This window comes from Pinus tabuliformis, chromosome 3_2 (assembly GCF_031772625.1).
Source record: "Pinus tabuliformis cultivar Carrire ecotype Pingquan chromosome 3_2, CPIR1, whole genome shotgun sequence".
Taxonomy (NCBI): Eukaryota; Viridiplantae; Streptophyta; class Pinopsida; order Pinales; family Pinaceae; genus Pinus; species Pinus tabuliformis.
In genome coordinates, this window is record NC_142302.1 from 668,591,379 (window position 1) to 668,619,378 (window position 28,000).

The following is a 28,000-nucleotide window of genomic DNA, read 5'->3' on the forward strand; positions in this document are numbered from 1 at the left end:
TCTAAACTGCTTCTCTACATCTGTACCAGTATCTGCTACATATGTTTATAGTCCCGCGCCTTTGTCTGGATCCTTGGAGCGCTAAGACTATGCTTCTGTCGATTAGTCAGATAGTCGGCCCACTCGTGTAGGGTTTCAAGCGGTTGCCATTCACTTTGCCTGGGAAAGGTTCTCCATTTAGTTTGACTAGCTGGATCGCGCCTCCATCTGTGACCTCCTTAACCACGTATGGTCCCAGCCAATGCATTCTGAACTTTCCCGGGAATTTTTCAAACTTACTGTCATACAGGAACACTAAGTCATTTACCTTGAAGGTGCGCAACTTAATATGGCGATTGTGCCAGGCCTTTTCACGCTGCTTTTGTACTTGCTGATGAAAACCAGCCAAGAACCATTCCTCCTCAATTTCTTCCAATTGCGCGAGCCTTTCTTCCAGAGCTTCGCAGTCCGTCATACCTGTGAGCGTTGTTATGCGCAGACTAGGTACAATATACTCCATCGGCATGACAGCTTCCACGCCATAAACTAACCAGAAAGGTGTTTGTCCCGTCAATTTCTTGCATGTTGTCCTATAAGCCCATAGTACTGGTGGTACGCGCAGGTCCCAGTCAGTCCGTTTCGCATTGTGGGCCCTGTTCAGTACTTCGCATACTTTGTCAAAGGCTTCCACGCGAATAACCTACGTTCTTGGTCTTATCATACCTCCTGGTCCCACACGGAGGGGTTGTTCGCGCGATTGTCTTGCCCGCTCCTGCTTGTCAGTCGTCTTTCCTATCATGAGGACAGTGTGCGCTCGTGCAGGTTCCGCACCATACGCCTGTACCCATCTGGAAAGGTGGGCGCGCGGGCTGTTTCATCCATCATGCTCAGCTTTTATCCGCATTTGAGGCTTCCCAAATCGTAGGCGCATCATCCTTCTGCATTCATGCCAATCCTCAAAATTCCGTTGGTGCGTACCCCACCACCTAGCGCGCAGTACCCATTTCAGAGCATCGAACCGTTGTTGTTCCGGCATTTCTTTTTCAAATTTATTCAGGAACTCCTCTACCTCACTTAACCCATCATATGTAGGCAGGTCTCTTGTTTCCGTTGCTACGCAGCGCAGTGACCTTATCATAATGTTGCAATTCAGCGTGGTTACCTCGTGTAACTGGTTCTACCATCATTCTATTTCCTTGTCTGAATCTGAGGTGCAGGAGCTTTCGCGCTCCCACGAAATCCTGCCATCCGCTGTTGGATTTACCCAATCCTGCTCTCGCGCGGTTATCTTGTAGATACAGTCTAGATCGTCGTCGCTATCATAGACGCGCACTGGCTCTATGTAGCGCGATCCTTCCGCAGGGTCTAAAGGTACCACTACGCACAGTGACTTTTTCTCGAAAATCATCTTGCGCTTCTTTAGATTTATCACTCCATTCATGTCAATGGCCCAATCTATTCCCAGTAGCGTGGGATAGGGATTGTTGTCATCAACAATCTCTATCACTTCGAAATCTGCAAGCGTGCTCGCACCTTCAATATCTACTGTTATTCCCTGCAATCTTCCCATAGGTAGGATCTTTTGTTGGTTCACCATTCGCAATTGAATAGGAGACCATTGCAGTGCAAGCCTGCCCATGCGCTCCCATGTCTGCTTTGGCAGGACGTTCACGTCTGATCCTAGATCCAAAATCACTTGATCCATTTCATATTCCCCAATCTGCGCGGTCAATCTCATCTCTCTTCCTGTTCGCGTTGTGTGCTTCCCGAGCTTCCGGACTACGCACGATTCTCCTGGCGTGGTTCCAGCACATCTAGTGATGAGTTCTTGCAGTCCCTTCATAGCTTTGTTGTCGCGCAGCAGCTTCATGCATGTCTCCAAAAATGTAGTGAGCATTGATGGGTCCATTTCTGGTTCCAGTTTGTCTTTACTTCCTGAAGTGGAGGCATCCGCAAAGCTCTTCTTAGCTTCCATGAATGTCTCCTTAGCGCGCTCTAAATCAAATTCTGGTTCCTTTGTTGGAGCCTTGCGAACCCAGGCACTCTCTTCGGGCTGCTTGCCTTTGTCATCTCCTGTCGTGATACCACTTCGGAGCACGATATTTACATTCGGGTCTTCCTCGCGCGACTCAGACCTCATCATTTGCAGGTTCTGAGTCGGGGGAGGTTGGAGTGCTCCTTTATCACGCAACCTCGCTATCAGCGTGGGACAATCCTCTGTCTCATGATCAAACTGGGTACAATATAAGCATGATGGTCTTGTTGGATTTGTACAATCGCAGGCATAATGCCCTGGCCCTCCGCAATTGTAACATATTAGCTGGTCGCGACCTCTTCCTGGTCCCATTCCACCTCGACCTCGTCCGCACCCCTGAAATCCAATGCGCGCCATCCTGCATTTTGATCGAGGGCCCGTGTCTCTGTTTGAACCCTGTAGGGAGTCTGATCCATCATCAGTTCATAACTTCTATAGGTACGCTCATTGTGGCCTACTGATCTACAGAAATTACATAACAACTGTTGGGAACTATGTGTATATTTCTGTAATAGATGGCAGTTATCTGTAGCATGCTTCCCTCCTATCTAACAAATCGCGCACCATAATGCAGTTGCCGCGCTCGGTCCTGCTTGTGCCTCTGCTCTCAATGGCATTTGTCCTCCTCCCGCCAGGTAGTTCGCGAAGACTGGACAATGGTCCTTGTCATGTCCCTGGCCTTTGCACTTTATGCACCATACCTCCTCACGCGCTTCTGGGCGAGCTGTCCTGTCTTGTTTCAAACTCTGCATCTCAAGGCACAAGTTTTTCAACTGCGCGTGGATCTGTTGAACTCCCAGGTTAGGATCTTGTATCGGGGTCTCGTGCAGTCTCATTGTGATCTCCAAGGCCTCGGCCTGAGTGGATAGCTTTTGCTGTGACAGTGTGTTCCTTAGATGTGGCATTAGCGATGCTACAAACCATGCGTGGTGTTGCCCATCCATCAAGGTCATGTTGGCTTCACGAATCATACACTTCAATCTCTGATCCAGCTCCCAGGGGGTCTCACCTGGAAGCATCGCGATTTCCTTAAATCCGATGATCGACTGTGTCTCTGATTTTGGCCTGCTAAATTCCTTGTTTAGCACAGCTTGGATATCCGTGATCCCTGTGTTCGGATTGTCATTGGAGTGCTTAATATACCACGTCAATGTGCGATCCAGCAAAGTGCTGACCAACGTTACTTTCTTTATATTGTCATCCGTGACTTCCTGCGCTTCCCATACAGCACTTACCACGAACCAAAACTGGTCCGGATCTTCATTCCCTACTCCTTTGAACACCAGCAATTTTATCGCGCTTGCCATATTGAACTGTGGTGGTGGCGGAGGTGGTGTGGGTGAAGACAGGGGTGAAGATGGTGAAACTGGCGGTGGTGTAGGTGGAAGTGGTATGCGCGGAATTCGTTGCTTTATCAAACTAATCGCACTTCTTGGTGAAACCTTCACGAGCTCTTCCTCGCTTTCTCGCGGAGGTGAAATCAAGGGGCTAGTTTCTAGTTCTGCGCTACCTTCGTTTCTGTAGATCCTCCCACTCCGTGTAGCCCCAAACATCAATTTATTGCATAACCCGCTTTTCACACAGTAGCATCTTAATCCAAGTGTTCAAAGATTTAACGTACTTACCTCGCAGTCCTTTGAGGAAGCGTCGTTCCGCCTCGCTATAGCTGACTGAAGTATCTACCGCGAACTCAGTGATAAATCCTCCTATAATTCGATCGAGCCAGTGATCCACAGCGCGCGCGATCTTATCTTCTGATGCTTCCAGTCTGCGCACCAACTCTGGAGTCCACACAATAGGTTTGTCGAGCCTACACCTTCCTTGACTGTCTGCTAGCTTCGCGATCCACTCGTACAACTCAGAGGGGAAGGATGCAAAGAAAATTTCGTGGATTTCCGTATATAAGTAGCAATCTAACCACTCTTCCTTTGATAATCGCGGATTCTTGTTTTCCTGCGCCGCGAACTCGTGAATCTTTCTGTCCAACCACTCTTCAATTTCTTTCTTTGTCGGATTCCAGTGATACGACATCAGACATCTCTATGCAGATCCCAGTCCCGGCAACGGAACCATTTGTTGGCTTATTGGGGCCTGACCCAGGTTCGGAGTTAAGTTAGCCAAAAAAATCTCGGTACTACTGGCCCTTTCGGCAACAGTCCGCGGAGCGCAGACTGAGGTCTCACCCGAAGTAGTATGGGAGGGTGCTAGAACCAGGTTTCCGCACCCTGGAGATGTCTGATGAGTTCAAGTGGTCCGCGGTTTGACCCTGCGCGTAGGTTGCTTCGCACACTTTCCTGTACCTCGCAGTCTGATATACTGCCTTCGCGCAGCCCTACCCAGGGGCTAAATGCCGCACTTCTGCGTTATTACCCAAGACCTTACTGGTATTCCAATGTTAGTTGATTATCTTAGCCTATTTGCATGCTTTAAGTTATACTTAACAACATAAACCATTCATACAGGTGCGCGTAGTAAATAAACAGTATATTTGCAAATTATATCAAACATGCATTAACCCAAGAACAGATACACAGAATTATGACAAAACTTCTCTTTATTAATTCCTTCCTCGGTTACAGACTCGACTCGCCCTGCGCACTCAGCTGCAGGGGTCCGCGCACTCAGCTGCGGACTACTAGGCCTCTGCGCACTCAGTTGCAGAGCCTTCTCCTACTCTACGACCCAAAGACACACTTCACTTAGTTACTTAGACTCTTCTTTCTCTATTATCTTCTATCTCATTTTACACTTAGAGCCTCGCTCTATTTATACAATCCCATGGTCCGCGGACCATGGGTAGGTCTATCCAGCCGACATTACATTACAAATTAGGGCAGACAACCCTGTGACTCTATCATACTTTCGCGCCTCGCACCCGCAATTCGCGGAGCTTTACAACAAGATTCGGTCAAAACTTGGGCTTTGAGCCCCAAAACATGCCTTGGGGGGATTCCATGCCCAACAGTAGGCATCCAAAAGTGATTTCAAGGCAGCAAGAGACAACCTATTTACATTTTGTACTTTGACTTGCCATACAAGACAAAAAGCCATGAATTTATGCAAGTTGACATGTTCAACAATTATCCCACCAGAAAGTAAGTAATTAAGACAAGAGGAGGTGAATTTATAAATTTCATCTTTATCAACTAGATAGGTCCTGTGGAAGTCATCACAGGCTACCTTCACATTGTAATAGTCAAAAATGCCAAGAATGCAGCCCCGGAAATCAACAGGTGTGACACTGCCATTAATTATATCAACAAATAGCTTTATAGAAAAAATAACGGAGCACTTACATGTGACGAGCAGAAGTTGACTTGTCTCCTTGACTCATTCAAGCTGATATAGGTTGGGAACATGGGATGCTGTGAGGATGGTAATTAAAACTTGAAGCTCTTTGGCCAACCATTGATAGATGAGGCATTTTCCACTGCCATTATAAACGATTAGCAGAACTAAGTTGATTTTGATTTGGCATTTTCCACTGCCATTATAAACGATTAGCAGAACTAAGTTGATTTTGATTTGGCATTTTTGTGTGAGGGATCTCTGTGATTACTTTTAGAATAATCCTTATCCATAAGAAACAGTTGAGAATTTGAAGGATTGGGATCAAATAGCTTGATTCCCTATAAGGCTATATCACTAGTTCTTCGTTGCTGTTCAGAAGCCTTGGCCTCCTTTTTGATGTAGCTTGTGATATTTATTATTTGAGCAGCCATACATCTTGTGGTAAGTGTCATTCTTATTTTTCCCAATGTCTTGGGAAATGTTCTGGGCTTGGTCCCTTGTTTTCTTAATTCATAGTAGTTGATGTATCACAATTTCTCAAAGATTGTGCCTAGTTATCCAAACAAAGAGTATGATGAACTGGCCCATATTATCCCAAATGGCCAGCTAGACAAACTCAAATGTTATCAAGTTTGTCATATCATTTAATTTTGTGCAATAGCAGGTAATACATGAAGGTCAAGGAGATTAAGATACAATGGGAAAATAATGTGCATAGTCGGAACTAGAACAAGCACAGGATACACTATCAAATAAATACTAAATCTTAATTCTAATATCAATTCAAAAAACTCTATGCAAATTGAAGTCAAAATACTTCTGATTAAGTTTCTTCATGCAACCTGTCATCTTGTAACTGGTAGTCGCTACTAGATGCCTCTGGATCACCCATTCTGATATGCTCTCCTCTAGTTGCATTGCTATTCTTGGAATCACTAACATCGTGCCGTTGCATTGCACTCGTAGCCAGACGGTACAAAGCATCTCGTATACATAGCCTTGTTGGAATATACAGCTGTGATAAAATGTTAACGATTAATACAGGAATGTGATATTTATTTTGAAAATTTGATGCCACATTCTTCATGCAAGAAATGGACAAGGTCTAGGAATTTCATTGTTATACCTGAGCAACAGAAGCCTGAAGCTGATGAAGAATTGCTGCCTCCATAGGGCCATCTTTATCATCAACGGTCAATTCATGACCCCTTGATAAATTATCCTGCTGATCTGATCCTCCATTGGATGATAGTGGAAGTCTGTCTGTCCCTTCCTGTGGCTTCACTTCTGCATGCTGGTAATGCATATTCTGTCTATGCTTCTGGAGAAGAGAAGAATCTGTTGAAGTGTTTTGCTCTTTATGATCAACAGCCATCATGTCTTGCATCTGATTGCACCATCTTGTCTTTTTTATTTTATTTTGTGGCATCATGATGGGAGAACTACAGAGCATATCAGAAGGCCTTTTCATAGGCCATCGTTGATTTGGCATAGCTGCTGGAAGCTGGTAGGCGGAAAAGGCTTGACAAGATTGCTGTAATTGCGGACCTGGACTCAGTAAGGGTGGCCTCATAAGCATATGAGGCGAAGGATGTCCATAGCTTGCATGGATGTATGGGACCTGAGACTGCACAAATCTTGTGAAATTAGTTTCACCCTGTAACTTCGGTGAGACACGTACTCGAGAAGGGAAAACTTGTAGACCAGATGATTTTGAACTCTGTAATTTTGCATGTGCAGACTGTTTCTCTGGAGGATAAGAAAATACCTCATGAGAATTTAGGGAAGCATTTTTATCAGAGGATTTCATCTGGACCTTTTCTTTGAATTCATCGGAAATCCCTGTCTGCAACAGGCTTGAATCGACCTGCCATATGATAACATTGCACAAAGATATTCAATGTAAAGAAGGGGATCTTGGAGTAAATATAAACCACCACGAGAAACTTCAATAAACATGTTTCCTACAACATAAATTAGCATCCATAAAAATAAAAAATGGAAGCTGACAGAGATGCTAATTGCAAGTTGTTCAGGATAATCAATTGTAAGTTGCATTTGTTTGCTATAAATTCTCTAATTTTGTATGGATGAGTACTGACGTGAACTTAAGAAGCTCACTGTTCAGTAAAGACAGCTTCCATATATATTCTCTAAATATTCTCACACTTATGGTACATGATTATATTTGTTTCCTTCTTATCACCGATTTCATATATGTTCTCTAAATATTCTCACACTTGTGGTACATAAGTATATTTTCACACTTGTGGTACATAGTTATATTATCACCCTTAAGAGAATAAGAATAGCAAATAATAGATGCCTATATAGTATATACATAGTCTCTGCATTTAGTAAACAGTGGACTACCAAACCATTTTATCACCACCAAAGGACAGTTCTGTTTCAGAATTGGGAATCAACAAGTAGAGAAATCACAACTTCTACAAGGACTGTTGCACTAAATGATGCGAAAAAAAACTGACATAGACCATTTACATCCTACAATATCTAGGAAACTGTGTCTACTCTGTAACAGAAAAATCAATTCTTTCTACCATAGAACACACAAGTCCACTTTATTGATGGCAGACTAGAGTTTATGACAAGTCATCGACAACAAGCTCTGCATGAACCATGAAAAGTCTTCAGCAAAGTCACTGGACATGTCCTCCCCCTCCACTCATGTCCCGTATTTCACATGTCAGACATGACACATGGATGACATGTATCCAACACGAGTTTGACTCGTGTCCTGTTCATAGGACACGAGTTTCACCGGTGTCAGACACAGCCCTATTGGTGTCCCGAAATTTGGACACGTGTCCAATGAAAAAAATTTCTTAAAATCGATTTATTGCCTCATTCTCACGCAATTCAGTCACAGGTTTGGAGCTCTCAACGGTTTTAGAGTGCAGCTAAGGGCAATTAAGCAATGTTAGAATGGATTCCAAGTGTTGGAAAGTGGATTTGTCCAGGCCCTACTAATGCTATTAATGGTAATAAATTCTTAAAGTAAAAGTGCCATTCTCCTCTATCTTCTCCTTTATCTTAAAGTAAAAGGATGAAAATGAAAGGTAAAGGAGAATGATGAAAATGAAAGATAAATGAGAATGCCACTTTTACTTAAATTTTTAACATTACCATTAATGACTTGGGATGTTTGAGAGTGATTTCGACCTCATTGGATTTCATATGGAGGAAGTAATATTTTAGATCCCACTCAAAATTCAGCAGACTTAACAGTTTTCAGGATTTCAGGATGGAGGGATTACAATGCTTCCATTGGAGTTCGTCATGTATGAGGGAATGGAATTAGCATTTAATTAAGATGACCAAGCCCTCTATGTACGTCAATGTTGGTGGCATCGATTGTTGAACCCCTATGTCATGACCCTGGTAAAAATGCACCCATCACTCGAACAGAATCTCGCTTTGACATGTTAAGCTTTTTCTATCTTATTTTAATGTTTAGAGGGTGATATTGATGATGAGGATCCCAATATAGGCAATGATTTTGATGATATGTCGCACTAGTTATTTGTTGTTGGCTGTAGCATGATTTTTTTTGGACTATACAGGCCATTTAAGGCCTCTTTGTTGATGTATTTTTGGTTCAGAGATGGATTGCATTCAATGCTATTTTGGTTATATGCATTAGTTGTGTGATTGAATTTGTATCATCATCATGTAAATGTTTTATATATTTCATATTTTATGTGTAATTCACTAATTTTTTATATTATTCAATATATATTATATTTTTTGTATATAGTATACAATGTGTCCTTCGTGTCATGTTTTGGGGGGTCACCATGTCTTGTGTCGGATACTTGTATTTTCGTGTCCTCCATGTCTCGTGTCCTTGTGTCATGTGACTTAGGTATTCAGTTTACTGAAACGAGCATCTAAATGTACTTAATATGCTATAACCCCTTTGACAAATGTTTCTTGTTTATGAATATTCTATGCTCATGTTGATCCACTAATCATGTTTCCATCACTCCCTTCAAATAGAATGAAAGATAAACTGAAAAAGTAATGAAACCAATTGCTATGGTATGTTAATATAAAATATATGTAGTTAAGATATAGTTAAAAATCCTGATATGATGAACACAATCTCCAACCATCTTACCTTGTCTGTATACTAACAAGAGATAGTGGGATGCTCCTTTGGACCCTTGGACTCAGATCCTACAGATTCTTCAAACCTCATACTATTCTTTGTTGCTGTAACTAGGCATATTCAACAAACTTAGAAGCCCCATATGGCAAGTATGGGCCCTTCTAAATCAAGCACACGCATGCATCCTAGGAAATTCGACACCAATCTATTTAAATAGAAGAGAAATAATATATAATGATGAAGGTATCAATCTATATGAAACTCAATCAATACAAGATTGGCTATATCTATATGAAACTAGAATTAACACTCATTTATTAGATCAATGAACAAAGACATATATCTACCTGTTCTTCCCACAAGGTTTCAGTTTCATTCCGTATATGTCCTTGTGATGCAAGAATGTGAACTGGAAGTGACTCCTTCAAATGCTCATTTTGACCCGAGGTATGGTCATTAAACTCACTATTGTCAACCTTTGAGTCACATTTAGGATTAAGAACAAGAAAATGGGACTTCTCGCATGGAACATTTTTCATCTTTAATTCACACTGCTCAGATGTTGGGTTGGATGTCATTGCTTCTGGGCTTGATGAAGCCAGCCCCGGTTCTATGCTCTTTGAATGACTATTAGAAGAAGACAAAGATGCATGCCATGTTAATTCGTCTGAACTGCTATCAATTGCCTGTGCCAGGTTGGATTCACTGTATCTAATCACCAACAAGACAAGAAAACACATTTTAATATACAACAAAGATACTCAAAATAGCTATTAACAGTAAGCCCAAATTCCTTGATAAGGAAGAGAATAACACAGGGATAACAATTGAATTATAAATAATCAATACTGTCAAACAGCAAAAACACAGTTTATGATTGGAATTAAATGAAGAGTTAGATTCTTTCAGATATTAATATAATGCTGGATAATAAACTCAAAACATGAATCTTAAACTCACCGAAAAAGTTTGTCAACCTCCTCAAAGTTGGAAATGTTTTCCCAGCAGTAATCCAGTGTACCATTGCTTGTTTCATTTTTATGCTCCCCTCCAAAAAAATCAAGTTCACCCTCGGGTGATGAGATATCATTCAGTAAGAAATGGCATGAGTTGGTCACTAGAGCTGCATCTCTATTTGCCAGTAAAGGATCCTCTTTACAATATCCTAGAATCAGGCCACGGTTAACTGACTCTAGTTTCACATCTTTGCAGTAATCATTATTTACTCCTTCCTTTTGAGAATCAATTCCCATGGCTGCATCAACACACATGGGATTGTATTCTGTTCTTTCCAACTCTTCATCCTCAAGGACGTCCCACATATCCACATTTAGTGACTGAGCTGATTGCACTGCCTTGTTATTTGAACTAGACGGATCTACGACCTTGCTTCCAGAAATGGCATTGTTGCACCCTATAATTCTCCGCCCTGCAATTTTAGCCAAGACACTAGAATTTTGGGAGTGTAACTTGTTCCATTGTTTTCCACTCTCTACCCATTGTCTTTCTTCTACATCACTGGGGTCAGGAACAATTAGGTCATTGCTTTGTTGAAATTCATTCCAATCAATATCATCCATCTGAAACCAATGTTGATTATGTTAAAAATTAATTTAGGAGGAAATTCTCTATTGATCCTTACATCTACCAAAGATAACAAAAGCAAAATTGCTGTCAAGATTTACATCATTTGACATTTCATAATAATAAAAAAATTCCTCCCAACATGGAGGTGCAATTGAATCATAAAATATGCAGTTATCACCAGGTCAAAAAGAGCTGCAACATTCAACAAAAGGGCAGTCAATAAGAAGAAAGAAACGGAGCTGTAACTTTGTAACTTACAAAGAATCACTCAATTTGTAACTTTAATAAAAATCTTTGGAGATTGAACAGAAGGAAGAGATCTTAGACACATTCAGAGGCTCCTAGTAACTTCTAGAGAGGAATTAACTCTTTATCATCAAATTCGTTTACATTTGAATGGAACAGGCAAGAATCTTTCAAGCCTTTGTCAAAACAATTCAAAAAGAATAGTCTTTTTACAGTCTGATCCATTGACAATTTTTAAGGGAAGTGCACAACAAGCTAAGTTACCAGGAAACAGATACAAATCTACCAGATTTTTGAAAAGCCAGGATGCAGATATTGAGTGGAAATGGCAAGTTCAAATAAACATAAATATTTTATAATTTAAATTTAATATCAGAAATATCAAATATATAGCAATTCATAGAACACTCTAAAATAAATATAATAATAGTTCAAAAACTTAAAACATGTTGGAGCCTGGATCACAATGGGCTATTAGCCTTTAGGTAAAGCACTTCAACACTAAAAAGTGGTGATCTGATAAAATAGATAGACCATTTTAAGTGAATAATCAAGAGAGGGCAATGGAATTCTAAAATAAGGAATAATTAAAAATTTATCAACACTTGGAAACATTTTTGGCTGCAAACATAAAATTCATTAAACAAAAAGGATATTTCAAGGATTTCTTGAAGCTTGCAGCCTCACTACATAGTACATACATTGCCAAAACTCATTATAAGAGTGGAGATACAGATAAAATCCTTAAGAAATTTATTGGTTACTGTTGCTAGAGCTCACAGAGTCACAAGAGAATGCTTTCCCACAGTTTAGGAATTTCTGAGATAACACACACATGAACAGAACATAAGAGTGAACAGAAACAGAAAAGCATGAACAAAACAAAACTTACAGGCAAGAACAGAAATCTGAATTTATGAACAAGGAAATGAAGAACAGTACCAAAACTGGAACAGAAACTGCAACACAGCAAAAGAACTAATAGCAGTCAAGAACTAATTGTAAAACCCATAGCCTATCAGTAAGTTGTAGCTTTCACAAAATATAATGTTGAAGTGATTGCCTGCTTCCCAATGTTGTTGTAGTTCTATTCCTAGCTCCGTTTCTATCAAACATCCCGCAGATAAATTATTGTGTTTTTGCTCATGTGGGGAAGAAATTTTCTTGTAGATCGATTGCATTTTAGGCTTTAGGGTTTCACCATATAGTGTGGCAATTTTCCAATAAAGAAGTGGTTTTGACTGAACTCAGGATCAAAAAAGTTTGGGATCCATCTCAGGGAAGTCTTCTATTCAGGATCCATTTCTCCATCGTGAGGATCCATTTCAGAGCCAGATCCCAGTAGATCCAGATCCACAGATCCAGCACCCATAAAGGACAGATCCGGTAACATAGACAGCAAGTTAAATTTTGTAGCAGATTTCAGTTCATAAGTACCTCAAAACTAAGTTACAGAAATGTCTGGACAATTTGGCTGAAACGCTGTTCCCGGTTTCCGAAATGGAAATGAGTATGATCCGTGTACAATCCGCCATGAAACACCTTAAAAACGTGTTTGCACCGTATCTTAATTTCGGAAACTCCAGATCTGGTTTTGGAAACGTATTTGGAGATTTTAAATTTTTATGGATCCATTTCCGAACGGATCCGAAAATCCGGAAATGGATCCACCCAAAAAAAGGCAAATGCCAAGAACTGTTCACATTTTTTTCAGCAAGAGAAGGTGAAAAAGATCAACCCGGCCCCTCTTAACCTATTAACCCTATTCCATTCGATGAATGCCATTTTTTTAACTGTGAGACCGTGAGCACGACTTGGAGTTGGAGGCAAACCGCAATCTATTGGAGGAGGTGTTACAGTTGGAGTTGGACCCAGGTGATACAGTCACTCATACGTCCGACTTGGAGTTGGAGTCACCGTCGACCGGCGACGGTCACTGCTTGGAGACTACGTTACTCATTTGGAGGGCAAATACGCATAGCAGGCCAGCTGCCAGCGGTATGGGTAAGTTTCCAACTTTCCAAACGGCAAATACACATAGCGGGCTCTTCTAATTTCAATGCCAATTAGTTTTTAGCATTTGCTAATGTTTCGTCCTCCCTTAAGGGTCTTTTTTCAATTGAAACTTAAACCATTGCTTTTGTCTCATTCACCTTGGCCTCCAAGGACTCTTGGTGTGAAATAAGAGTGGGAAATTTACCAGCCTTGTTAAGACCAAGTCCAAGGAGACCAAATCTAAGGAGTCTTGGAATTTGTTTAATAATTGCTTTGAAGCAAGAAATGCACGGTACTTCTTCACAAGCTTCTTAACAAGTTTCTTATTCTTGTTCATTTTCTTCAGACCCTCAACATCCATGTAGTCCAGATGATGAATGTTGAATTCATGATGATGATTATGTCTTTTAGAAATAGAATCTAGATTCTAAAAGATGAATGGTAATATGAAATTCTTCTTTTGGTATATATATGTGTGTGTGTGTGTGTCGTTTCCTTGCCATATTGTATCCGGATTTTTTGAAAATTTGTCGTATCCGTTTCAAACCCCGTATCTGTATCAGTGCAACTTAGCCTCAAAAGAGATATTGGCAAAACATATGCCACAATAAAATATTAGTAGGAGAGGATCTGAATATTTAAGAGGACGATTAATAATGTTTATAGAACATATCCCCTTGCAAGGATTAAGCAAATAATGAACCTTGAAGGAAATGGTGACAATGAAAGATGTTGAGAGATCAACACAGGAATGTTTGCCCTCAATTTTGAAAGAACCTTATAGAATTCCAAAAGCTCTGATAAAATGGTAAAATTTCCTTATTTTGCAAAATCTTTGCAAAATAATGAATCATTAGTTTGAATATGGGAAGCTTGGGGGATTCTATTAAACTTGAAAGCCTTAATGAATTTGAGACTAGAGACGTTTACCTTAAACATATAAGAAGAAATGTGATATGAAAAAAGTTTAATAAGGCATGAGGCAGCATGCAAAAATGCCATTCCAATGTAAAAGTAGAACCCTAGAGGTTGTTACGGCGGTGCCAAACTTCACATTGGACAGCTCATATGAGGTAGCTCATTCTTTTCCTGGATTCCTCTCTTCGAGAGGTGTAGGATTGATCTAAAGATCATCCCATTTTGACATGTACAAATGGAATTATGAATTTATTTTGATTATGGACAAATTGTCAAGGTCGGCCAGCAAACTCATGTAGGCTCAGAAGCCCAATAGTCACATATATTCATCCTCAACGCTTGCCTATAAATACATGATGCCTCCTCCTCATTTGGACACACTTCACTCACTCACATCTTCTCTCTCCTTCATTGATTGGGTACGAAAATCAGAAGCTGCTCTCCACACGTGCGAAGGGAAGGAAGGGTTTTTTGTTCCAGCGTTGACCAAATTTGATTGAAAATTGCAGAAGTTGTTTTGACTTGCGTTGACCTGTTTTGGTGCGGTTTTGGGTGGAGTATTTCTGTTCTAGCAAGCCACAGTTCTGGGCACAAAAACCAAGGCAATTTGACCTCCTGTTTGACCAGCATTGACTGTACTAGGGCTGGCTGCAGTGTTGACTTTCGTTTACCAGTCTTGACTAGACTTTTTCGGACTGTTTGGGCTGATTAGACTTGCTGTTGGAGGCTGAAGTTGACTGGGTTTGACCGAGCTGAATTAAGGAAGAAATCTGCCCTGTTGACCAGCGTTGACTTTCTGGTTAGGGCTTTCTGTTTCTGCTGTTTGACTGATCAGATTTTCACTGTAATTGGACAAGTGAATATTATACATTGTACTCTCTCTCTGCTGAACTTTTGAAGAATTATAAGAAGAATTGATCAAGGGTTTCCCCACATTGGGGTTTGTCCCTGGCTGGTGCCATATCTTGTGTCCTCTTGTCTTGGCTAGTCTTCTACTATTATTGTTTATGTTCTATCTGCATTTTACTATCATGTTGATGTGATTGCTAAATTGGATATTGATATTGGGCTAATAAAGAAATTGAAGTAAAATTGCTCTAAGCATAGAACATACCATTGTTATCCTAAAATTAACACAAATAGCACATCAGTTCACTCACACTCAGAGCGTCATAGGGTTTAGTACCAAACAGTTCCCAAACAGCCACCCCCCCAGATGGGGTTCCTCGACCTTCTTTCCTTTGGCCTAAGATGTTAGGAGTATCCATCGCTCCTATAATCCCCCCAAAACCACACAGCCAAATTTCTCGTTGGATCCAAGAGACTCTGATAGCGAGCCAGTGCCACTTTCACCCCCCCCCGTTGTCGGCTATCAGACTCGGGAATTCTTGACATCATCGACCTCCAGCCCTGGACTTATTCACTTAGCTTTATACCCTAGCCTAGATTCATCTTAACTCTGGATCTATCAAGCGCCGAGAGGGGTCAAATCTCATTTCACTCTAACTAAAAGAGGTTTGCATCTCAAGAGATTTGATCCTTATCGGCGCTTGGTAGGTTGGTAAGATGGATCTAGCCTCGTTTAATTATTAATTATAATTATAACTATAATTATTAATTTTATGTTTTTTATATTCTTTTATTTTATTTTTAGTTTTATGTTATTTGACCAAATCAAAATGTTTTATTAATAGTTCTAGTTATTAATTATTTTATTTTATTTTTATTTTTATTTTTATGTAATTTGACTGAGTCAAAATGTTAAACAAGATATTACAACATCTCTACTGTATTGGGCTAGAGAACGCCTTTCATAGCAATGATCCGGTTATATACATGTTTATGAGGTTGTCTTATTATCGTATCCTTTTTTTTACTTCATTTTACACTAGATTTAGCCTTGGCATTTTCTAGGAGTTGTGTTTCCACTCCCATGTTGTACTCGTATTGGTTGTATCCTTCAATGCCATTGACCTATTTATGGTCATTTATTTTACATTAATAAAATTATCTTACCTTATCTTTATCAAAACTTGCCTTTTTAAGATGCAAAAGAGAGATTGGTGATTTACACTTAGGCCAAGAAGATCTAATCCAAATATTGTTTGACCCACAAAAATCGGAATCCCTCACAAGGGTGACAACTATGGCTCATTTAATACTTCAGATTCTAGAGTCCAGAGTCCAAATGGCACAAATATCCCAAGTATACCAACACAGATAAATATGCATTGTTAAGAATAAAACATACCAAAAAATATTGAATATTGTGCAAATAAAATGGACCAGGGTTTGGGATCACTATTTAGAAATATAATAGAGGTTGAACTACAACCCTAAAATTCCAAAATTGGGAAAACACACCTCCAAACCAAAGATCTGAAAATGGAGTAGACTTCTTGTTGAAATAGTAACTAGGTGCGGTCTTCATAATTATCATTGTACTTGTATGAATATGTAATTCATGTAAACAACAAAAATATTTAATTAAACCAAAAAAAAAAAATTGTAGCATGTTCTTCATGCTTTATTTCTGGTCAAAAGAAAAAAGTCTAAGGGCATGTTCTTCATGACCCTATAAAAAGAAGAAAATTTAAATTGTATAAGTGTCATTTGTATTTCCAATCTGCCAAGTCAACCCTCCCAGCAGACAAGTCGGCCTGCAGAAAGCTCGTGACCCTTCACACGAAGAAACAACTATATATTGGCACATTTACTCCACCGTTTCACACAAAAATTTGATCATCTGTTCAGAGAAGTAATATCCGAGGTTCTGAGGCAAGTAAAGTTCTTTAGTATCCAAGTTTTCTGAGGAAAGTGAGTTCTGAGATATCTGAGTTTCTCTGAGGCAAGAACAGTGCTATCACATCCAAATTACTTGAGGTTTGAAAGCGAGTTTCAGAAGTATATGCTGATGTGAATTTCAGAGAGACATTTTTCTGTAATGATGATGCGAGTCTCCTAAAATAATGATGTGAGCTTCCTGCAATGATAATGCTAGTTCTCTGTGGTATTGATCAAAGCTTCTATGGTGATTATCGCTGTAATAATGCAAGCTTCTGAGGCTGGTTGAAGACAGAGAAAGTGACATAGTTTGAGCAAGACCTATGGACTATCATATGGCAGTTTCCATGATCAGATTTGGTGGAGGGCTGACTTGGCAATTGGATCTTCTAAATGTGACTCGGATTTCTCCTATTGGTGAATGATCTATAAGGAAAGGATTGACGGGTTTTCCCCTTGTGGGTTTTGCCCTGGCCTCTGGCCTAGTTTCTGGTGTCTCTTGTCTTTTATATATTGCATTTGTATAATTGCTTGATGACCTAATGAAAGAAGTAAAGAATAAATTAAAAACATGCAAATAAATAGTCACAAGTAATTATCAAGTCTAGAAATTCTCTATTGCTCTCAAATTTCAACACTTCTCCAATAATTTTGAAGAAGTACTAACTGAGTATGGATTGTGTTTTTGAAAGAGTGGAAATCTATATAATCATTTGTTCAACATTATTGGTGTAGAACCCAATTCCTGCCAACCTATTAATTTCTAATCTAATAATGCATAGTAGTCTTTGCCTTGCCTTGGAGGGGGCAGAATATTCTCTCACTCCTTTTGATGCTTCTTTCTGAAGCATTTGATGAGAACCATTTGTAAGATCTTAGATTGGCAATGAATTGTCACCTTTCTTGGTCACTGATCCATTGATGAGTTAGATTTATTGATGTTGGCTTTTGATAGTTTGATGCAGTTGTCTTTCTGACTCCAGTTGTATCCATTTCTTCCCCACTTTATTTTCAAAAAATGCAGATGTTGAAATGCATTATACTTGATTGTCATAATTAATATTTATTATGTTAGGTAAGTCACACTATAGTTCGACTCACTTTGGAATTATGGAAATGCAGAATCCTAACAGAATTGCCAATGGATCGTCATTTCCATCATGCAGGTGATTCTGGGCAGACGGGAACCGATTTTTTACACTGGAAGCTGCTCCTCTTTAAGTCCAATAGTAAACATGATGTATGTTTTTATGGCACTGTTCAAGGGGTAATTACAAATAGATATCTTGAATAGGGGCTGAAATCCTTGATACTTTTGTGATAGTCTGTTTTGAGTTTTTGAAAGCCATCCTCTTGAAGCCTGCATTTTGTCTTTTCATTTGTACTCAGATGAATATGACCTTGTTGTTTTAGATCCTGAATTATTGATTATCAATTTAAACTTGGATAGTTATTAAAAGACAGCAGCATTTTCAAACACAAAAATCATAAAATGAGTTCAGGTACTGAATAATTGTAAACTTTAAAATTCAATATTTCAATCAGAGAGAAGAACTTGAAAGCTCAAGAAAAATTTAGAGAATACTAGTGAAATCTTATATCCAATGAATGTAAACTCACAAAAGAAGAAATGATATGATTCCTATTTGTTTGGGCTATAGTAGTGCAACACTGAAAGAGATGCAATCTGCTAAATGATTGAATAGAAAACAACTGGTACAATACACAATCCAATCATATCATTAGTGTTGCCAGTTGTTCATGGAAAAGGAAGAGAAACAAAATTACAAATAGGAAGGGTTGTAAATCTTGGCAACCATATAATTCATACCTTTGAAACACGTGAATAATGCATTTGTTAAATGACGTTTTATGAAAGCATTCATATAATTGATAAAATAATAACCATCCTATACAAACTTTTTATCCCAGAAGCCAAAAAAAAAAAAATCCTCAAAAGTCCAATTTGAAATACAGGCTCCACTAGTAGATAACAATAGAAGGTGCCTGACTTGAGAAAGGAGAAGAATGCAAATAAACTTATGAAACTATAAATGGACTTCCAAGAATAAAACCCCAATTTCAAGGCACTGATAAAATAGTTACAAGCAAATACCACGTACCTGTAGCATCTTCCAAAAGATGAAAAGTCTACAGGAGTTTCAGGTTCAAGGAAGCGAAAATAATAAACATGCTGTACAAACTTTTGTCCCAGAAGATAAACAAAAATGCTCAAAAGTCCAATTTAAAATAGGGGCTCCACTAGTCAGAGAAATGCAATAACCATAGAAAGGCATCTGAGTTGAGAGAGGAGAAGAATGCAACTTAACTTATCAAACTATAAATGGACTTCCAAGAATAAAAATCCAATTTCCCAAGGAACTGATAAAATAGTTAGAAGTAAGTACAAAATATCCATAGTATCTTTCAAAAATTGAAAATCTTAAGGGAGTTTCAGGTTCAAAGGGGTGAGAAGCGATGTCTCAACGATATTAGTGCAACAATCAGCCTCATTCATGGTCATTTCTGCAACAGGTTGAAAAATATACAACACTTGAACTATGGACCTCAATTATAGAATTAAGAAGATGACAAGAAATCTCAGTCCTAAACAATGAGAGTGCAATGCCTTCAAAAGTAAACAGACTACACTTTGTTTAGCATAGCTCCATTACTGACATCGTTAAAAATTCAAGAATACACAGCATTACTTCATAGATCTATTACAGACTTTGTAAAGTGTAAAGATTCAAGAATACACAGCATTACTTCATAGCATCTTAGGCAGTTTTAACTGGATAATGTGACCGACAGGAGCCAAAAATTTGATCAAATTTGTTGAGTTGTCCCTCAGTTGCATGAATGTGCGGCGTGTATTTTGGCAAAGAACAAAACTGGTGGTCTTGTGGTCAAAGGTAGTTGACCAGCATGTCCATAGCTATTACAACTAATTTCAAGTTAAGAATTAGACATAAAAAAGTTTTCTAAACTGTAACTTTAAAATAACATTCAGATGTGTGTTTAGTGTTGCAGACATTTGATGGCTGAGAGACTTTGGAACGAGCTATGACAGCCCACCCTCAATTGTCACATTGTGTCATCAGTGATCATAATTATGGATGATTCGTATAGGCCATGGCAATAACAGCGTATGTAAAAGATCTATAACTTTCCCCTATCAACTTTTTTGTCCAATCCCTTTTGCAAATTCAAGCAAACCTTTCTAACAAAAAAAACTTTTGGTTTTACTGTTTCACAAACTTCTAGTTTACCATTATTTTGTGAAGCTATCAGTGAAATTTATTCAACCAAAACCACCCTTATCATCCATGCCTCCACTCTGTTTAGATAACGAGAACTCTGATTAGATACATTGAATACATCAATTTTAACCACTTGCTATACAGCTCATGTCAGAATCCTCCCATGGAAATTATGATATGTCTGTCCTTCATGTTATTCCTTGTTTAGATTTTGAACCGGTGAAGCTCAGGGCTCAAATGTATTATGTAACTTCAGGCTTATCAGGCAGCCATATTCTCATCAGGGCCTGATTGGTTTGCACCTAGGCATCCACGTTCTAACCATGGCTTGGTTGGTCTGCACCTCTTGATACTGGGTTTGCACAACGTGCTGTCTTCAAGTCCAGTGAACAGGATCCCTGCCATGCATGTTGTAGGGGACAATATAACCCTACCGACACAGGACTATTCCCTGTAATTACTAGAAGAGCCTCGAAGATCAAAACACTAGTGGAATGGGCAAGATGGAAATAGTACCTATCTGTCCCGCCCTCTGAAATGCCACTAACCCTACCGACACAGGACTATTCCCTGTAATTACTAGAAGAGCCTCGAAGATCAAAACACTAGTGGAATGGGCAAGATGGAAATAGTACCTATCTGTCCCGCCCTCTGAAATGCCACTAACTGAAGAAGCCAAAAGTAAAACCAACGACTGTGCTTTTATTTCATCAAAATATCTTCTATAAACTAAATAATCCAAGTAATACAACAAGATGCTGGTCCGGATGTGATCCAATGGTAATTTGGACTGGAGTTAATGCGATTGACCAAGTGTTCCTGAAGTGTGAGCTCGCGTTAATGCAAAACACCGACAACTAATGTGTCGAGGCCCTGTTAATGGTGGTCCTATCCTAAAGCAGTCCTCTTGGATGCGGGTGACTTACACAGAATAGATACTCGTTGGCGGCTTCGTAGCCAGGAACAGAGAAGGCCATTGTTTTGTAAAGCTGATATTGTAAGGACTTCCACCCACTCCAGAAAAAGGGCTTGAGCAACCAAAAGAAAAACAGAGTACAATACCCCAAGTAGGCTCTCAAGATAAACAAACAGTGTTATTTCTCAAAGTCAAATGATAATTTGGACTAGAGGTGCCTGCCATGATGATATCCCAGTTTCATAACCCAAGTGTACTCCCAGTTATAATACGATTGGCCAAGTCTTCCTGAAGTGTGAGGTCGTGTTAATGCAATAGACACTGATTCCTAATGTGTGGAGACCATATTAATGGTGGTTCCATCTTAAAGATACCCCTTGGCTGTTTCGTAGCCAATAACAGGGAAGGTCGTTGTTTTGTAAAGCTGATATTGTAAGGAGTTCCACCCTCTCCAGTTAAAAAGGCTTGAGCAACCAAAAGCAATACAGAGTGCAATACCCCAACTAGGGTCGCAAGATAAAAAAACAAAAAAAAAAAACAGAATTATTTCTCAATTTTAACAATAAAGATCAAATGGCAAACATATACTGCCCTTTAAGAACCGTTATATACCTCGTCCAAGCTCCAGCCAGACATGCTCATGGCTGAAAAGGAACTTTCACTGCAGATAGCCGTGATGACGGGTTCGAAAGTAAACAGAAACTCAAAACCTCGTACAAACCGAGCACAATTTCCTGCAACAAAACGATATCGGGAAAGAAAACTCCCCAGCCGTAATATACACTCAATGGATTCGAACACCACGCGAGATGCGAACGGACTACCTCACTTTGCGAAGCTAAAAGCAAGTGCGAACTCGGGACCCGCTGGATCAATGCTCTGAACAACACTCTGTCAGTTCCGGGCCAAAAATGGCTAAATTTCGAGTCCCTGGCTGTACAGAATACGAGGAATCGAATAAGTCCGGTAGGGAAATCTGCCGTCAACTGGATATAGAATACCTAAAAACCCTGGAAGTTTGGACCGTAACAATCCTCGCTGAAACTCTTGGCCGTGCATTTCACAGGGGAGTAGAGCGAGGCAGGCGACTATTCAGAGCAGGGCGCCGAGGAACGGTACCGCGCATGACACGTGTACCTCGCAAGCCCTCCAAGTTGTTTCCACGTGTCCGAGCGAATCAAATCTGGTGGCCGAGAACCACAGGTTTTGATCCGATCAACTGGGGCGCTTCTATTGGCTGTTCACTCATTTCATTTCATTTGGCCGACAATTTGGCCCCAATTTCGAGGACGATGTGCCACGCTGGCACTTTGTGAGTGGTGCTCTCGGGGGAGTAATGTCAGCCACTACCTTTATTTTGGTCCAACTTTTGGACATTTCTTTTATTTTTTGGATTTTTTAATTTCCACACCTTCACAGGAAAATCACAATGTTGCATGCTTTCTAGAAAACTCTAACCACTAGGTGACTATTATGACCCACATTGGCCCATATAACTAGATGCTGATGCTCTCAATGCCTTGGTTGATTGTTTTGCCTAATCATGTTTTATTAAGTTCGTTCGTTCATCCAACCACGTCTCACTAGGAGTTTACCTAGTTAGAACTTGAAAGGCATGTATCTCAACAATGCCACCAAGACAAGTGTGAAGGTGCCAAATTGAAGGTTGTTTATTGTAGATTTTTGGAAACACAGTTTGAGTGGGGTTAATGGTTAAGAGCATGTGTTTCCTCTTAAGGAGATAGAGTATGTATGCTTTCGTAGACTTAGTAGCCAAATTATTGCGCGGAGGTGGGTCCCTTATCCCACAAACAAAGGGGTCTCATACACCAATGTGGTGTCTGGCTTGGCCGTGACCTTAAAATTGGATAATAATAATAATAATAATAATATGTACTCGTATAAACACAGGATTGAAAGTCCTAAACTGGACACTGCTTAGTTTAAATTTTGGTATGTCTTTTGCTCATTGTAGAAAATTTTGGTATGTCTTTTGCTCACTGTAAAATCAAAGGAAGGTCGAAGGTAGATGTTGGTATGTATATGTTGACTATGAAATTAAAGAAGGGTTAAAAGTAGATGTTGGTATGTATATGTTCATTATGAAATTAAAGGAAAATTGAAGTTATTAGATTAAGCTAAATGTTGTGTATTTATGATTTTAAAAATTTGTATATTAATATTATTTAAGAAAACTTTCAAATTAAATGTTGTTTAGTTTAAATTATAAAGGGTAAATTAATTTTAAAATAATATAGTAGGTAGTTTGAGTTGTCAAATGATTTGAGTTTTATGTAGAAAGTGGAGAGATTGATTTTGTGTGTTTGTCGTTTTTATTGAGTACTTTATTCAATATTTTTAAATTAAGGGTTGTTATAAATGTCAATGAATTTTCATTAATATCATCTATAAAATTTAGGAAATATTCAAAATCTTTCTTATAAGGTTTTCTTTGCTCAATATTTTTCCACAAAATTTTCTTTGGAAAAGAAAATAAGCATTGAACATAAGAGGCTAGTGATAAATGTCTAGTGATGTGAAGGATTCTTGGTTTTGAAAAAGAATATGAACTCAACAATGCATATAATGCTTTGTTAATCCTAAGTATGTCAAAAAGAATTAGTCTTAGCTTCCAATGGCTTAGTGAATACCTTGTTGTCAATGAAAAGGAATATATATTATATGAACGTTCCCAAATTAAAACATGGTTAAATGTTTGAAATTAGATTATTTTTAGTTTTAGATTATTGAGACTCATTCTTAAGATTTCTATCTAGTCCAGGTTGGTAGCTCAAGTGGTAGGGACTTTGATTTATTCTTTCATCCACCTAGGTTCAAATCCAATGGACATATTTGGCCCCTTGTAATAAGATTCCAAGAATAGGCCCCCACCCACAATTACTCCAATGTGTTACTAATTCACCATGATAAATAATGAAAAAGAGTCGCCTCATGGAATGACCGAGTGGTTGACACAATGGAATGGTATCCCCTTCGCCTGGTTTCAAATTGCATGAGGGTACATCTTTGGCTCATTGTGATAAAGGCCAAGGAGTAGGCTCTCCTACCCTCGTGGAGTCGTGACACTTGTTAAGTCATAAATTCTTGGTATATCTAGCTTTTGGGCTGGCTTATGAGCTATTGGATATACACTTGATGTTGTTATAGTAGCAACTGCTACGTTTGATCTTGGGCCTCGCCCAGATTACTCTAACGAATTATTGATTCACCATGGTAATAATAATAATAATAATAATGAGAAATTAAAATGATTTTTTTCCCCTAAAATATTATATAGATTTTTATTTTTTCGAACTAGGCTAGGCCTAGGCCAGGGCCAACCCCAATGTTGGATGGAAGAACAATTTTCCCACCAATGGTATTTTATCACCAGGATTATGTGAAGCTCAGTCGAGCTTGGACACCCCTTGAGATAGTTTAATTCTGCCAAAGGTGGTTGCTATCCTCAACCCCTCCCCATGAGAATTGAACCAATAACCTAGTGGGAATTAAACCCCACAGAAAACAATTGGTCTACATCTCATAAAGACAATAATATATAAATTCTAATAAAAATATTAAATATAATTGCATTAAAAAAATCATATTTTTTATTAAAGTAAATTTGGTTTTTCAAAGGGTGTCACTATGAAGAATCTCAAATATAATTACAAGGGTCAGACATAATGAACTTTTCTTTTTTAATTAAAACTCTTTAATTTTATTTTATTTTTTGGCTAAGTAAGATCACTTTCTAACCCCATTCTCTTATATGTTGCTTTAGAGATTGCATTGAAAATCAACCCTAATCAATGATAACAAATTTCAACCAACTTAATATTAGACCATAACCCATCCAATAGTGAAGTAAAACCTTGATAATATGCTCAATTTGTTGTTTGACATTTTAAATATAGATTTGAGGAGGTGTAATATGCATAGTGTTAAATTAGAATAGGGTTGAAGTTACTAGAAGGTATTAGATTGAATGTTGTTTAATTTTAAATTATGAGGATTTATTATTTAGATTTGTATTTCTAAAAAAATTGATTTTGTAATAAAAAGTTTTAGACAAAAATTTTAAGCATAGGAAAAGTTTCTAAATAAATTTTAGATTGATATAAATTATTAAACAAAGTTAAAATGTTGTTTTTTATTTTATCAATCATATATATAATATTATATAAGTTGAATAAAAAAATTAAATATAATTATACTAAAATATAAATAAATAACTTATTTTTTCGATTAAGGAAACTTTTTCTTTTAAATATGTTAATTTTCAAATGAACGAAAGTAATTGAAAAAGAAAAAAATATGTTAATTTTCAAATGACTGAAAGTAATTATATAAAGGTTGAATAAAAAAATTAAATATAATTATATTAAAAAATAAATAAATAACTTATTTTTTCGCTTAAGGAAACTTTTTCAAATGACGGAAAGTAATTGAAAAAGAAAAAAATATGTTAATTTTCAAATGACGGAAAGTAATTGAAAAAGCAAAACAAAACAAAACATATATGATGAAAATCAAATCTATATGAATAGTCAATTCTTTAAATTATTTGATCATGGTTATGTGTAATTGTTTTATGTTGTTTTTTTGTATGAAAAATTAATTATATAGCTTTTTGTGAGATTGTAATTTTTTGTTGTTTAAATTGCATTTTTCAAAGCATCAATATGTTCAACATTTTGAAGAAAAAAAAATGGGACATTAGGATTATGCAAACAATATAGCTTGGACTTGCAATTCAAATAAATTTTTCTATGGAAATTCAATTATATAGTTCTTTGTGAGATTGTAATTTTTTCTTGTTTAAATTGCATTTTCAATGCATCTTAAAAAAATTTGGAGGCATTGGGATTGTGCAAATTATATAGCTTAGACCTGCAATTCGAACAAGTTTGATGGACACTCTTGCAATTCCAATAAATCTTCATTTGATTTTGGGCAAAAACCCACTAAAAAAAATAGAAAACAATTAAATTATACTTTAGAATGCAAACTTCAAATAATAGAAAAAATTATCATAACTCTAAAATCATTACTTATTGTTATAAAGTCTTGGATAAACAATGATCGAGTGCCTTGTGAAGACACTCCTAGATGTTAAATCATTGATTCAATTCCCCACCATATTTAAATGTTATTCTTGGATATGACCATACCTCATAAGACTTCACAATAAAAAAACCATTCCACAGCAAAAAAAACATACATTGATTTATCATCATAATTAATAAATTCATACTAGCAAATATAATTTATAAATAATCCTTAAAAAAATATCTTAATAAAACAAAAAATAATATTAAATACTATACCATCTAAAAAATAAATCTCACAATTATCCATTTCTTAAATTAAATATATAAATTTTTTTAATAATACCCATTATCACTATTCGTTGCTATTACATCAATGCACACGGCTTAGGACCATAACCCAATCAACATCAACGTAAAACCTTGGAAACATATTTGATTCGTTGATAAATATTTTATATTTTGAATATGAAAATTAAATTGTTTTTAATAAAACTTGTGAGTCACGCTTATTCACTAAAATTTAGATAACACAATCAATCCTCCGCGATGTACATCCACGTGGCAACATTTTATATCACCGCGTTGCAACAAACCTCACCGCCTCGATAGTGACGTGCACGGTAATTCTGGAAATAGAAAGTTTCTCGTTGCTTAAGGGTTAAACCATGGGCATTTTATTAACCCAAGAAGAAGTATTTCAATACCATAGTTAGTTTATCTTTGTGAGGTTGACTGAAATAGACAGGCATAGAATCGTATGAGCCACATGAATTATTGGATGGCTGGGTACTAACCCCTTGATCTTGTCAACATAACTTTATGGATTTATATGTACTTCGTACTTGTACGGTAGTTATTAAAAGATATATTTATGTATTTTTATTTTTTAAGAGTTTTAATCCATAATTGGTTTATGAAAATAGAAGATAATCATATAATATATTTTTATATTTTATTTTTTAAGAGTTTTAATCCATAATTGGTTTATGAAAATAGAAGATAATCATATAATATATTTTTATATTTTATTTTTTAAGAGTTTTAATCAATAATTGGTTTATGAAAATAGAAAATAGAAGATAATGATATAATATATTTTTATATTTTATTTTTTAAGAGATTTAATTAATAATTGGTTTATGAAAATGGAATATGTTACAAGTGAGATTTGAATTTAAGTGGGAGAATAACAATTTTTTTAAAATTAAATTTAGTTAATATATATAGAAAGTTTAAGTATGATAGTTTTAATAACTAAAAAGGAAGGTACTCTAATTGACATTAAACTAGGGAATTTTCTATTTATTTTTTTGAAGAGGATGTCATATTATTTGGCATAGGATTAGCTAGGAAAATAGAAAGATATAAAGAGATTTTGTGACTTGTTTGATGAAGAAATCAAGAAGGAAACAAATGTTCACAAGTCTTCAATTTTATTCAATGACTTAGATGAGGGTATAGAAAGATGAGGCTCCCAATATTTGCTTTCATTCCTTTGAGCTTTTACAATGGTTTAAAATATCTCGATTTTCTTTTTAAACAAAATGATTGGAGAGTGAAGGATTGGAATTAGTTTTATGAAATAATTGAAGTGAGAGTGACTAATTGGCGCTAGAGGTGGTTATTTAGAGAGCATAGATTGACCCTAGTTAAGTGAGTATTGGAAGGGATACATATTTATTGGCATTCATTAGTTTTCAATTTGAAAAGTACGTTATGTTATACAAAATTAGAAAGAAGTGCTTTATTTTTATGTGGATAGGGAAAAGTGAAAATGCATTCCTTTGGTAAGTGGAAAAA

General features: G+C 37.5%; 1 protein-coding gene across 2 annotated transcripts in view; it reads right to left on the reverse strand.

The window, feature by feature from the left end:
• Positions 1 to 22,225, reverse strand: part of LOC149182414 (uncharacterized) — a 35,190-nt gene extending 12,965 nt beyond the window's left edge. The window contains exons 1-6 of one of the 2 annotated variants that reach the window (XM_089416839.1): positions 21,759 to 22,225; positions 10,398 to 11,017; positions 9,785 to 10,142; positions 7,074 to 7,172; positions 6,432 to 6,932; positions 6,148 to 6,320 (exon numbers count right to left, since the gene is read on the reverse strand). In XM_089416839.1, the coding sequence (XP_089272965.1) occupies positions 6,148 to 6,320; positions 6,432 to 6,932; positions 7,074 to 7,172; positions 9,785 to 10,142; positions 10,398 to 11,017; positions 21,759 to 21,788 (1,781 nt within the window). In that variant the 5' untranslated portion in view covers positions 21,789 to 22,225. Of the gene's footprint in view, positions 1 to 6,147; positions 6,321 to 6,431; positions 6,933 to 7,073; positions 7,173 to 9,784; positions 10,149 to 10,397; positions 11,018 to 21,758 lie in introns of both variants that reach the window. The other variant, XM_089416838.1, reaches the window with a different exon arrangement.
• Positions 22,226 to 28,000: the final 5,775 nt, after the last annotated feature.